Source organism: Diaporthe batatas (assembly GCF_019321695.1).
Source record: "Diaporthe batatas strain CRI 302-4 chromosome Unknown Contig00007, whole genome shotgun sequence".
NCBI lineage: Eukaryota > Fungi > Ascomycota > Sordariomycetes > Diaporthales > Diaporthaceae > Diaporthe > Diaporthe batatas.
In genome coordinates this window covers 2005208-2018079 of record NW_025408554.1, presented here as the reverse complement: position 1 = coordinate 2018079, position 12872 = coordinate 2005208, and the positions used below count along the sequence as shown (strand labels likewise).

At 58.5% G+C, this 12872-nt stretch overlaps 5 protein-coding genes across 5 annotated transcripts; 2 read left to right on the top strand and 3 right to left on the bottom strand.

The window, feature by feature from the left end:
• Positions 1 to 26: 26 nt before the first annotated feature.
• Positions 27 to 4207, bottom strand: KVR01_006521 (uncharacterized protein). The gene is made up of 3 exons (XM_044783992.1): positions 3555 to 4207; positions 3322 to 3409; positions 27 to 3225 (listed from the first exon to the last, which is right to left on the bottom strand). Exons 1-3 carry the CDS (start codon positions 3708 to 3710, stop codon positions 1454 to 1456), a joined length of 2016 nt encoding a protein of 671 aa, XP_044643952.1. The 5' UTR covers positions 3711 to 4207; the 3' UTR covers positions 27 to 1453.
• Positions 4208 to 4458: 251 nt separating this feature from the next.
• KVR01_006868 (uncharacterized protein) lies at positions 4459 to 5299 on the bottom strand. The gene has a single exon (XM_044792131.1). It carries the CDS (start codon positions 5222 to 5224, stop codon positions 4469 to 4471), a length of 756 nt encoding a protein of 251 aa, XP_044644299.1. The 5' UTR covers positions 5225 to 5299; the 3' UTR covers positions 4459 to 4468.
• On the top strand, positions 4459 to 8597 carry KVR01_006793 (uncharacterized protein). The gene is made up of 6 exons (XM_044786328.1): positions 4459 to 5259; positions 5463 to 5856; positions 5942 to 6093; positions 6279 to 6645; positions 6755 to 6916; positions 7009 to 8597. The coding sequence occupies exons 2-6, from the start codon at positions 5641 to 5643 to the stop codon at positions 8431 to 8433; spliced, it is 2322 nt and encodes a 773-aa protein (XP_044644224.1). The 5' UTR covers positions 4459 to 5259; positions 5463 to 5640; the 3' UTR covers positions 8434 to 8597.
• Positions 8598 to 9223: 626 nt separating this feature from the next.
• On the bottom strand, positions 9224 to 10203 carry KVR01_006634 (uncharacterized protein; the record flags this gene model as incomplete). Its single annotated transcript, XM_044792245.1, has 4 exons — positions 9224 to 9382; positions 9467 to 9643; positions 9756 to 9940; positions 10200 to 10203. The coding sequence occupies 4 exons, from the start codon at positions 10201 to 10203 to the stop codon at positions 9224 to 9226; spliced, it is 525 nt and encodes a 174-aa protein (XP_044644065.1).
• Positions 10204 to 10966: 763 nt separating this feature from the next.
• On the top strand, positions 10967 to 12628 carry KVR01_007034 (uncharacterized protein; the record flags this gene model as incomplete). Its single annotated transcript, XM_044785133.1, has 5 exons — positions 10967 to 11541; positions 11597 to 11822; positions 11873 to 11934; positions 12003 to 12405; positions 12542 to 12628. 5 exons carry the CDS (start codon positions 10967 to 10969, stop codon positions 12626 to 12628), a joined length of 1353 nt encoding a protein of 450 aa, XP_044644465.1.
• Between the last annotated feature and the right edge of the window lie 244 nt (positions 12629 to 12872).

The following is a 12872-nucleotide window of genomic DNA, read 5'->3' as shown; positions in this document are numbered from 1 at the left end:
CGGCCCGACAAGGCGTTTCATTCCGGGCTGGACGGACGCCCAAGTGACCAAATGACCATTGCCCGCCCCGTGACAGGACCAGCTCGGCCGCCCACACGCACACCGTCGCCGTCGACGTCGCCCGCAGCACGACAGACAGCACGACAGCACGACAGAACAACCAGCGCACACCAGGGTGGGGCCGTGGCCGTCGTGGCCGCCATGGCCGCCGTGGCCGCCGTCCCAGCGGCCCCCAAGCCAGCAGAACCGTGGCCGAATGAGATCTCACCACGGCCCTTTGCAGCCTCTTCACAAACAAGGCCCGGCTCCCCCGCCGGCCCTTCGTTGCGGCCCATTCAACTCACATTCCTCCGGCTCCTTTTCTCATCTCGCCTCCGTCGCTGGTCCGTCGCCCCTGGTCCAATCGCTGCCTGTCCCAACCTCATGCCGTGTCTTCCCCACCCTCCCCGGGCCGCCGTTCATGCCGCCCTCTACTTTTGCCCACCTGATTGATGCCTGTCGCACCAGCACACTGGACGCCGCCCATGCCCATGGGAGCCTTGGATACGAGGGCCGCCCGCATGGTCAGTCGCGCTTCCCGGCCCAGAGACAACGCGTCTTCGCTGCCGCTTTCGGTCCGCGCAAGGCTTCCGCTGAGCCGCTTGCCCTGATAATGCTAGCCGCCCGTGCCAGCCGTGCCAGCCAGCGGCTGCATGTGCTTGACAAGTCCCGTCGCATTCCAGTCTGCTGGGTTGACGTATCCTGTATGAATCCCCATCAGCATACATATATACTTGGGCACCTGATGCCCTCGCAGCCCAACAGCCTGCCAGCGGCCCAATCGATCCCGCACAACCTGGCCGTCAGCTCAGCACGCCGGCAGCCGCGAAGAGTGCCGGAGCCGCGAGGGCGAATTAGGGCTTCAGGAGGGCTTGTTGGTGCCGGTATGGGCAGCTTCGGGATTGTGACCAGACTAGAGCACTTTTTGGTGCAATTCCATGTGAACACAAGTCAAGACGTCAGTCAGACAGCGAGTGGATTACACCTACGCACACAGGCATACATTGCGGCCGTCAAACGTAGTAAGGCCACCGACTGACTGGCTAAGGGGGAAGGAATAAGTAGCATCTATGCAAACGGTCAACAGACAGCTTATGTCCACCAATGCCCAACAAACGCTAGGATGCGTACACGCCTCTCACAGGCGTCTCGAAAAGAGAAAGGTATCTTTGTCGCATACAAGTTCCGACGCTACCAACACCCACAAAGAAAAAGGGAAACAAATCTCCAACACTTTATATGCCTGATAACCCAATTATAGCAGCACACTGCGAGACTCCTTGCTACATCGTCCCCCATAGCTCGTCATTCATGGTCGTCGTCGTCGTCGATCGTAATGATTATGACTCGTCACCCGCTTCGTTTCTATGCCTGGGCTGTTCGTGTCCGTGTCGTGTTGACCTTAGCGCTCACCTCATTCATCTTGGACCCAGGCGGGTTCTGTAGGATACCTCCGGCCACTGACGCCTTTGATCTCCGGGCTCGCTGCCCTTTCCCTTTCCCTATCCCTGTCTCTCTCCCTCTCCCTCTCCCTGTCCCTGTCCCGCTCCCTGTCCCGGTCTCTGTCCCGGTCCCGGTCCCGCTCCCTGTCCCGGTCCCGCTCCCTGTTCTCGTACCCGGTCACTCCCCTCCGCCTCCTGTCCCTCTCAACGCCATACCTCTCTCGATCCCGCAGGTCAAACGCATCATGCCTGTATCTGTCCACGTCAGCATGGCTGCTCGTCCTCCGCGGGTTCTCCGGCCTGCGCAGATACCTCGCCTCCTTCTCCTTCCTGCTCCGCGGCTTGTCCCTCGGGTCAAGCTCGTCCCAGTCTGGTGGGGCGTCCCGGCTCCGACGGGGCGGCCTGTCCCGGTCGCGTTCATACGCATCCCTCTCGCGGTCCCGGCGCTCACGTTCGCGATCCCGGAGTCTTCGCCTCCGACGCTGATCACGCTCTTCCGAGTCGGAGGCACTCTGATCGTCGTACGACCAACTGCGGTGGCTCACTTTCGAAGCACCTGGAAGACTGTCCTTTGAAAGTCGGTCGATGCGGTCGATGGGTATTGTACCGCTTCCGCTGCTGTTTATGTTACGCCGGGGCGGTTTGTCCGAGACTATTGGTAGTATGGTGGAGAACTTGTCAATCTTGTCCTTGGCCCAGTCCTTGGCCCCTTCGAACGGCGCCGCACTTTTCCTCCTGCCGGCCGAGACCGGAGAGTCTCGACCATCAGGTCGGAGCTTGGCCCCGCCATCTGCCCGGTCCGCCCTGAGGCTAGGCACTTGAACTGCGGGCGACGCGCCTGTTACGGGCGTCGGGGTGCCCGGAGAGGGGGCGGCGGCCGCGTCCGCGACGTGCGCATAGCGTGTCGCGACCTTGGGACCACGGGCTGGAGGAGCATGGTGACCAGAACTCCGTCTCGACCTGGGGCTCAGATCGGCCTCGGACCCCGAATCATCGCTGCTGAAGCCCCGTCGGGGGTGGGAGTGGCGTCTCGGCGGGACGGCCCTTCCAGGATTCAGATGGGCAGACGAGAACTGCTCCTGGGGGGATGGATAGTCCGAGAAGGAACGCCGCCGCGCGCGGTCTTCCCGAGCCATGTCCTCTGCCGAAGAGCCATTCCTCCTGGGCCGCTCCACCCTTTCGGGAGACACGCGCAGAGCAGCGCCCCTCGGATACCGTGATGTATGGCCCGGGCTGACGTGCGTGAAGAACGGGGGGCGGTGGTTGAAGTAATCTGATGCGAGGTTCGCCGGCCTCGGCCGGGCAGGCGGGCCGCCTGCTGATTCTGGGGCTGGGACGTGAGAGTACGCGTCCTTCATGCGATCAGCTGCAGAGGGGAATGTCGGCCTTGGCGACGCCTTGGGGGTTGCCTCCTTGCGCAGCTTCTCGCCGCAGGCTGCATGCCATGCGGTGATGTCGGGATCCGGGGCGGAAGGGAAGGAGGCAGCAGAGATATCCCTGGGGAACAGCTCGCCGGTGTCGGGATGCTTCAGGCCCCAGTTGTTGACTGCGAACATCATGTATGGCACATGCTCCTCGGGCTCGAGCAGGATCTGGATGGACTGCCAGCGGACAAAGCCCTTCGGGGTCAGAGACGGCACGGTTGGGGCCTCATAGTCGTTGTCGGTGGGCTGGAGAGTATGCTGACAGCCAAAGACCTGCCAGATGAAGGATATGGACTCGTTTGGGGCATTCACGAAGAGCCCTGGGCGGCGGCCAAGGCGGCCCCACGGGTCAGCAGGCGCCGTCGGCCAGGACGTGGGCGTGCCACAGGCGGCGGGAGGGGGGGAGAGGAGCTCACGGTCATAGTCGCCGCCGACTGCCTTGTAAAAGGCGGCAAGCTTGTTGGGGCTCAGGTTCTGGTCTTGCTTGTCGCCGACGTTGTTGATCTACCACCGGGACGAACAAGGCGGGAGTTGTCAGCGGCGAGTGCGGTTTGGGCGCGGGGCAACCACCCCCTCCCCCCACCACGGAGGTACCCAGGCAGGCGGGCTGGCAGGCGGGCTGGCTGGCTGCGAATCGGGCACAACTCACGATGTAGAGCGCGATGGCGCGCAAGAGGGCGTCAAGAACCTGGGTCGGGGTCTTGTTGGCCTCGTAGAGATAGCCATAGAAGCCGTTGGCGTCGACGGCAGGGTTCGGCGCGGGCGTGGGGTTGGGCTTGGGCTCCGGGGCTGGGGCGGTGGCCATGGCGACGGCGACGGCGACGGCGGTGGGGAATGGCGTCGCTCACATCAGCCTGGCCCTGTCGTTGCGGGGTCGCGGGTTGCGGGTTGCGGGTGGCGGGTCGCGAGCTGGGGCAGGTTGCGGACGGGGTCGGTCAGTGTGGTGCGATGGACGGGTCTGGGTCTGGTGTTCCTAGGCACGTATGTGCGCATGTGCACTCGTGTTGACGAGACAAGGACAAGGCACAACAGTGACCCTTCGTCGGCCGGCCCAGGATCCAACTGGAACCTCGGAAGTGGTGGTGTTGGAGCGGGTCGGCGGGTGGTGGGCTGGGAAACATCAAACAAACAGCAGCAACATGGGACGGAGGGGATAGTAGGATAGTAGTATGTTCGAAGGGCAGGGGAGAGACAGAGTCAGGATGGCAGCCGACTGACTGCTGTAATCTTGGACATGCAGGTCAACAGTGCCTGATAGCTGCCTGCCAGCTGCCTGCCTGGCTGGGCCAAGCCTTGGGTGCATTTTATGCAACCAGGGTGCAGTAGCAGCGTGCGGCCAAAGGTTGTTAGGTGGGCTCTGGTGGGTCGGGGGCCGGCAGAGCAGGCAGAGCAGGCAGAGCACCATCGGCACAGCCCAGGGAGACGGGACACTGCTGGTGGCTGGGGCAACACCAGCTGACGGACAGGGGCCCACCCACGCTCTGCCAGTCTCCCAACAGCCCACGGGCGCACATCAGATCTACAGGGTACTTAAGTAGGTTCGGCACCATGGGTATCTGGTATCTATCTATTGGGAAAGTATCGGTAGGCGACCAGGTCGATCGTCTTGTCCTGGGCACGCATGTCGACATCGCTAAAGGACAGGAAGCTCTCGAACCCACACCTCTCCAGTATCTTCTGACTCGCTGCGTTCGACGCGTCGATCACCGCCACCAGGGCTTCCCGCACCTCCGCCTCCGCCTCCGCCTCCGCCCCCGCCCCCGCCCCCAACTCCGGCCCGGGCCCGGGCCCGCCAGCGCCCTCCGCCGAGCTGGCTGTTACCTCCCTGTCGACCCGTCCCTTCCTGGGCAGCCCAGAGTACATGCCCAAGAATGCCCTCAGGAATTCTGTAGCTATGCCTCTGCCCCACCATTCCTTTCGGATCATGTAGCCCACTTCCGGCCACCCAAGCTGCGGACCAGCCGTGGCATCGCCGGCCGGCTGCTCAAAGGCGTGCACGCCCCCCTGGCCGATGAGCTCGCCCGTCTCCCTCAGGCAGATTGCGCAGTTGAAGGTCTTTGTGTCATTTGGCGGCAGGAAGAGCCCGAGTTTGGCTGCTGTTTCCTCCCGGTCGACATCAACTCGCCCGACCGTCGTCCACTGCATCACCTCGGGCTGCTGGCGCAGTGTGTACAGGGCGTCGAGGTCAGACGGGTCGAAGGGCCGCAGGACAAGCCGCGGCGTCGTCACATGTGGCCTGGACGAGTTCGGGGGGAGCACCGGCAACGTCGTGCGGACCCTGACCCAGCCTTCTGGCTTCGAGGGCACGGGCGGCGGCATGGCTGGTCGGTTGCTGGCAGCAGTCTGAGGCGGAGGTAGGCAATTGATTGGTTTTTTTTGGGGGGGGGGGGGTTCTTTTTTTTTTTTTTTGGGGGGTTTCTTCCTCTAAAACAAAAAAAAAAAAGATCACCGACCTCTTTTATCCCGTCCTCATCTACTCGGGACGGTTGCCTTCTTTTTATTGCTCAGCTGTGCTGGTCTGTTGGGCTCTGACTCACCGTGGTTCTCTTCCTTCTAGGTGCGAGCAAGATAACCAACCCCCATCCCTTGCCCGTTCTTGCTAGCGCGGGACCCGGACCCGGACCCGGCAGCCTGGACGACATCATGCATCTTCAACGAGGTTTGAGGACCCAGGCTTCGAACACCCACCCTGTCTCGTCGCATCTGTGCCTACAGATTACAGATCCTCAGCCAAGATGAGTAAGGAAATCCACGCCCTCAGCTGTGTCAACTGTCGCCAGCGAAAGGTCAAGTGCTCCAAGACCTACCCATGCCCTCACTGCCTCAGGGGCGGCCTCGAGTGCATCTTCCCTTCGCGTAAAAAGGACAGGCGCCCGCGCACAAATAGAAACCACGAGCTGCTCAATAGGCTGGCCAAGCTCGAGGCTATTGTCGGCCAGGTGAGTCAGGAAGTATGGTTTGAGCATCCCCTCCTTTGGAGATCAGGGGCGTGGTTGGTCGCATAGGTAGCTAATCCAGCCCATCTCCTCATCTCAGGTGGACCCTGAAGCTGCCAGCCTGGCTTCCGGCCACCAGCCTGTGGTCACGGTACGCGCCGCCGTTGAAGCCGCGGACGAGGCTATTGCGCAACCAGTCTCAAAAGATGAACCCAGCGTAAGCGTAAAATACGTGAGCGGAGAGTTCTGGGCGTAAGCACTTTTGGATACGGAATCAACCCCCTCAACAAGAGGATTCTCCCCTCAATGGCCTACAACCCTCACGTCATATCAGTTTACGGGCTTCTGAGGGCGTGCTGCGACCATACTGTGCCGTTCCTTCTGTACTCGTTCAATCTAGCTCTCGGTGCTGTGTCTGCTGACTCTGAGTGCTGCAGAAACCTGTCCAGGGAGGTTGAGGGTATCAAAGCGACCCTCGAGCAGCCGAGTGATGATGAGGATGAGGATGACGCCGAGCACAAAGCCCCCTCGCCCGAGTCACACCAGGGGAGTCACAGCAGCTTTGGTTATAGTATGAGCCCGCCTTTGGTCTTGGGGAGTGCCCCGGCGACGGATGGGTTGTCACACCCGCCCACAGCGCGTATGAAGACGCTGTGCGAGATATATTTCCGCAGTGTCGACCCGTTGATGAAGATACTGCACAAGCCGACAACTGAGAAGGCTTTTGAGCTGTACATGGTGAATCCACTCCGTCACCCACTCAGTCGTGCAACCGAGGCCCTGTTCTTCGCCATGTATTTCGCAGTTCGTACCATTCTTCTCCCTTTCCGGAACTCTTGTCTTTCGGCTTCTGCGACGTCTCTGGACGCATCAGACTAGGATCCATATCAGGCAGATGGCTAACACGCTCCAGGCTGTGACAAGCCTCCGGCCCGATTCCTGTCTGAACCAGCTCGGCGAGGATCGAAGGGTGCTGGCTGTGCAGTACAAACAGGCAGTGGAGCGTGCCCTGGCCAGAGCGGACTATCTCAACAGCACCTCGCTGGAAACCCTCCAGGCCTTTATGATCTACTCGGTGAGTCGGCAAAGAGTCTGCAAGACACCTGCTGGGTTTCAGCTGGGCTTCAATGAAATCGGGTCGGCATCATGACTGATTTCACGAGACAGACTTGTCTACGCAACTATGCGGAATCTCGCGCCTCGTGGGCGCTGTTGGCCATGGCTTTACGCCTTGCCCAAGCCATAGGTGTTCATCGTGATGGTGATGGGTCCGCTTTTTCCCCTTTCGAAGCAGAAATGCGTCGCAGGCTGTGGGCACAAATCATCGTTCTCGACGTCCGCGCTGCGCAAGATCGTGGTACGGAAGCCATGATCAGGCAGGAAGAAACTAACACGGCTGCACCATCAAATGTTAACGATGATGACTTCGGCCCGCACACTTCTGTCCCGCTTGCGCAGCTGGAAAAGAAAGGCCCCACAGACATAACGTTCAGCCTCTGCACTTATCACTGCTCCAAGCTCTTCCTTCACATACACGGGCCCAGGATCCGCTTCTCCAAAGCTACCCACGAAACCACCCTCCCCGGACCACACGCACAGCCACAGGTCTCTGAGGAAGACATTATCCAGCGCATCAAGAGTCTAGAAGCTCAGTTTCTAACCGCTGCTGCCGACCAGGCTGGCCATCCTCAGGCCTCATATGCGGCTACCGTCTTGCGCATAGCATCATTGGTCTATTGGCTCAGCATACAGTACCCACTGCAAGTAAGGCAGCCCACCATCAAACCTCGCGTGAGCCGGGAGCATATGCTTCAGACGGCTGTCGCCATCATGGAGCTGCAGGCCTGTGGGCCGTCCTCCGCCGCCATGAGCTCAGAGGAATTCTCCGAGAGATTCATTTGGTGGCAAGACGGCTACATTCCCTGGCACCCCTTGGCGGTCGCCCTGGCCGAGCTGTGCGTGCAGACAGAAGGTCCCCTAGTTGACAGGGCATGGAAGACGATTGACCGCGTTATGCCTTCATGGGGAGATAAGGTTGCAGACACGAGGAAGGGTGCACTCTGGCGGCCAATCCGAAAGCTGCTCAAACAGGCGAGACAGAGGAGGGCCGAAGCGCAGATGAGGAGACTTGGTATCAGCGAACCGGGACAGCAAGCCAGGCAACCGGCAGAACCGCCGTTGCAGGCTCAGGCAAAACGAGCCACAGGACAGCCGCTTGTGAAGCAGGCCGCGCCAACGGCGCCGTCCGATTCGGGCAGGGCGATGGACAGTAGCAAGCCACCACCGAACCCCGCCACGGCCCTCGGTCCCACGGGTGTTCCTCTGTCGCAAGATTTCGGTCCCATGCCAGATATACCAGCCGTGGCGCCTCCATTCATCTTAGAAAACAGCCATCACCAGTGGATGATCGACTTTGCGGACATCGCAGACGTTCCTGTGGACACATCGATTGATTATAATGGTGCTGTGGGTCTCGGCGGGGGCGGCGGCGGCGGTTTCGACATGATGGACTGGAGTTATTGGAACGACTTTGTCAACGATGCCAGTGTGAATGTGGAGGGGCAAACATCCCCTAGTAGTGAGGGGAAGTAGAGGTTCTTGTTGACTCGCTACAGTACATTTGTGCATTCTTCGGATTGCAAGATTGTATAGCTGAGGACACAGGCTGAGGGACGTCTCATCAACCGCAGACGTGGGTCCTCGCTCGCGTGGCAGCCAAGGTTATCACGAATTTAACCTCCACTCATAGAAAACCATACTTCAGTGTTCATGTCTTCGTCTTGAAAGTCCTGGACTTTCACTAACTTAATAGTCTAAATTCGTAGTTCACCTCGGTGGGCCGTTGGCCAACTCAACCTCTCCGTAACAACTTGAAATATGTTTCGCTTGGCAGATTGTCCCTCAATCGATTAACACGTAGATTATATGTTGAGGGTTGCTATCTGGCATTTCGTTGTACACCTTACCTATCTCACAGGTGACCTTCTTTAGTGGATAAAGACAGATAGCATTGTACCGGGGTCAGATTGAGTGTGTAGATTCAGTTGTGCAGTGAGCATTTTGCACCGTCCTATTTGCCCACAATACGGACGGTCTTGGGCAAGTGACTAGCGGCGGGCTGGTTCCGGTTCACAATTAAAATGAGGGAGGGTAATGGCACCCGGAGCGTGTTTCATTCTTTTTGTGGATTTCATTCCATTTCTTTTGCTCATGACCGTTTTAGAGCATATGCTAATGACATGCCGTACCCCTATGAACACCGGGGAAACCCTTTGGACTTTTCTTTTGATTCGTCCATTGTTGCCGTCACTACCAATGCCCGTCCATTCGCTCTCCACAATTGACCAGAGAAAACCAAAACCCGCCACCCTTCGGCACCACTCTAGGCGAAGGTCGAGGGTCGCTTGGCGCTGAAGACCTTCTTGGTAGAGATCTTGGGGACACGGTGGGGCAGAGGGAAGCTCAGGTTCTTGGTGAGGAGCTGCTTGATGTAGGGGCGCTTGACATCGTCGGACTTCTCAAGCTCGACAACGCGGAGGATCTAGATGAAATGTCAGGTCACCGCAAAACATTGATGTCCATCGGTCTCGGGCCGAGAGGGTCGAGGGGTGCGTGTGACACGTACGTGGATGGACCTGAAACGGGCACGGTGACGGGCAGCCATGTCCTGGTAGAGAGCCTCAACAGCCTCGGTCCGGGACATCTCACGGTACTCCTTGTACATGTTGTGAGTGCCGGAGCGCGAGTCGTAGCGGATCCAGATGCCGAAGTTCTTGACCTTCAACGGGTGCTTCTCGTGGATCTGTGAATCGAAAATCGCATGAGCCAATGTTTCTCGCATGGTCTTGACCGACCTCTCCTTCTTTTCATGTCGCCTGGTATATTCTTCCCGTGGTCACAGTGATTACACATACCACGTTGATGCTGACGATCTCACCGGTGGCCTTCTTGACCTTCTTGAGACCGCGCATGAAGTACCAGTATCGCGACTTGGCGACGACCTCATTGGGGGCGAAGATGCGCATGCGGTACAGAGACGGGGTGGGGTTGGTCTCGGTAGGCAGATGCCTGCCGATGACCTGGTACTCCTGAAGACGACCTGATCGCATTCATGTTAGCAGGTCGGTGCAGTGCAGCCGGGCCGGTGGGTGCGGTTCCTGGGAGCGAAAGTCTAGTCTGAGCCTTGGTGGAAAGGTGGTATGGCATTCGAAATGGCGTTGTCGGCCGAGCGATTCCACGAAACCCAACATCTGCCCACTTCCCCCGGAGCCATAATCACATGTGTCCTTCGTTGCACTGGGTGTGATGAAGCCGGCTGTCGCTGTCGTCCTCGGTTGACTGTCATCATTCATGACTGCCCATTGCTTTCCTGGCTCTTTTCTGTGGCGTCGTTTGTCGCATTACATTCGTTCCCACCCGTATCCCTCGGTTTTGGCGTCGACTTCGCTCCCAGAACTGGCTACAATGGCTTGGGAAGGTGCTTACCCATCTGCACGACTGAAGTTAGTACGATTTCAGAGGCAGCAACGCGGTGCGAAAGGCTCACTTTGATTGAATGTACCGTGTGGTGTCGCGGGTTAGTGGTTGACTGAGGGTTGAAAGTGGTGCCCGGCAAAGTCGAGAAATTTCATCTAGGCAATTCAGAGATTTGTGGTTTGGTGCCCAGAGTGCTGATTGGTGCATCTCGGACCCACATTGTGGCCTGAGGCCCCAGGCAGAACATTTCAAGGCCGGGAAGCATCAGGATGTACAGGGGTGCTGGCCGCGCAACAGCTGCCCCGGCTGCGAGCCAGCTGGCAGCAGGGAGTCTCTACCTGCCTCCCCATCTAGGGACCTAGGTAGTGCCTACCCAAACAGCAGGCACTTAGGTACCTAGGCACCTACCTTACCCTGCCAACCTGCCCACCATGGGAGCCGAGCCTTGTTAGATAGACTCCGGCCAGGGATCAATCCGGTCAACGATTGCTTGAACGAAGCAAGCAACTGGGGTTCAACAAAGAAACACCTGCAAGACCCTCAACCACAAGACCGTCTCCCTTCTGGCGTGAGATTTATTACACGCCTAGGTAGTCCCCCACCCAGTCAGCCTGTCCTTTCGGACCTGTATGCAGCGGCCGGCCCAGCCATGGACTTTATCTTCCAAGACTTCAGCACGGCAACGGCTGAGGGCAACGGCTACCAGCTGGCCCAGACCCTGTCGCCAGAGTTGCCTGCGGAAACCCTCAAGATCATATGGAAGAGCACCAACCACCACGATGCACGGGGCTACATACGGCGAAATCTCAAGAATGGACCATCGCCAGTCAAGGTCTCGAATCAGGAGATTGACGCCTGGACTGACGTCTACTTGTCCTACTGGACTGCCGTCGGCGCCATCCTGGCCGTCCAGGGCAACATCGTTGTCCCCGGCAAGCCGTCCTGGACCACTGTCTACCAGGCCTGGAAGGACATGACCCTGTTCCTCAAACGTGGCTATCAAGAATTTGGCTTTGAGGCCTGGACTATACCGTGTCTCTACACCGCTGGGAAGTACTTGAGAGTGTTCGCCATCAAGGCGGACGACGAGCGAGGCTCGAATGCAGCCGACACCGGGGCTGCCGTCTTGGGGGACGACTTTGACCCTGAAATGGAAGCCCATCAGACCTTGGAGGAGTGCGCGCGCCACCTAAATGGGCTGTTTTCCCTTTGCCTTACCGACCGGTACGTAGAGTCATGCCGGACGATGACGTTCGTCGGCCCCGCTGACTTCGATTAGGGCACCCATCCAAGAGTCCAGGAAGTGGGCAATCTACTACATCATCAACCTTCTCTTCAAGACGTACTTCAAGCTCAACAAGGCCAGGCTCTCCAGGACGATCCTGAAGAACCTCCACGCCTACCAGGGAAACATGCCACAGCTTGATCAGTTCCCAAAGTCTCAGCAAGTAACGTTCAAGTACTACGAGGGCGTCCTCTTCTTCCTCGAGGAGAACTATTTGGAGGTGAGATTGTCCAATTCGCCGGCCAGAACTAGAGCTAATTGTTGCCACAGGCTGAGAAGCGTCTAGCAGAGGCATTGGCTCTCTGCCACAAAGATGCACAAAGGAACAAGGAGTACGTCAACACTTGAGTCTGAGAGGACGCGACTGCTACATGCCGCACATGTGCTGACCAGATTTCAGGCTCATCCTAACATATCTCGTTCCCTGCCACCTGCTCACTACCCAAACTCTTCCCACCCATGCCCTCTTGGACCCTTACCCCCGGCTGCAGAGACTGTTCTTGCCCCTGGCACAGTGTATAAAGAAGGGCGACCTGTGCGCTTTTGACCAAGCACTGAAGGAAGGTGAGGATGAATTCGTCAAGCGCCGGATCTATCTTCCTCTTGAGCGATCTCATGACACCTGCCTCCGGAATCTGCTGCGGAAGGTTTTCATTGCAGGCGGGATGGTCCCAGATGCGGATCCGCCCACCCGGCGCACGCGCATCCCTATCGACGAGTTTGCGGCAGCCATCAGCCTGAGCAGCAAGCAACAAATCGACTCGGATGAAGTCGAGTGCCTTCTTGCTAACATGATATATAAAGTGAGTCCACGCCTTGTTGAGCGCGAAACGCTTAGCAAGCTCGCCGTTACTCGTCTTATTACGGGCATCTTCATTCAACCATCATGTGTTTCCCACCAGCCGGAAGCTCGCTCACTGACTCCGTCTTCCATTGCAGGGCTTCATGAAGGGATATATAGCCCGCTCAGCCCGGTTTGTCGTGCTTAGCAAAAAGAACGACGCGTTTCCGAGTACAGGCGTCTGAAGGAACAAATGTCTACAGCCATATGCCCCATTGGGCTCCTTCAGAGTCTTCCTAAGCGTCTGACAATGGTCAAGTGAATGGCTGCCTATCGCGACCTCTTACGTTCTGGCACTCGTGCGAGGCGGTGCATCCAGTGCTGACACAGGTGTGACGGTTCGCCTAGCCTGTTTGCGACCATGTTTGGCACTACACTGTTTCCTCTTGCCCCAAAATGGACCTGGGCCACGACCAACAGCTCCGTGTG

Coding starts and splice junctions, on each gene's coding strand:
- KVR01_006521 (XM_044783992.1), bottom strand. CDS start 3,710: ATGGCCACCGCCCCAGCCCCGGAGCCCAAGCCCAACCCCACGCCCGCG. Junction 3,410..3,554: donor GCGCCATCGCGCTCTACATC/GTGAGTTGTGCC, acceptor TCCCGGTGGTAG/ATCAACAACGTCGGCGACAA. Junction 3,226..3,321: donor AGTCGGCGGCGACTATGACC/GTGAGCTCCTCT, acceptor GCCGCCGCCCAG/GGCTCTTCGTGAATGCCCCA.
- KVR01_006868 (XM_044792131.1), bottom strand. CDS start 5,224: ATGCCGCCGCCCGTGCCCTCGAAGCCAGAAGGCTGGGTCAGGGTCCGC.
- KVR01_006793 (XM_044786328.1), top strand. CDS start 5,641: ATGAGTAAGGAAATCCACGCCCTCAGCTGTGTCAACTGTCGCCAGCGA. Junction 6,646..6,754: donor TCTTCGCCATGTATTTCGCA/GTTCGTACCATT, acceptor AACACGCTCCAG/GCTGTGACAAGCCTCCGGCC. Junction 6,917..7,008: donor AGGCCTTTATGATCTACTCG/GTGAGTCGGCAA, acceptor TTCACGAGACAG/ACTTGTCTACGCAACTATGC.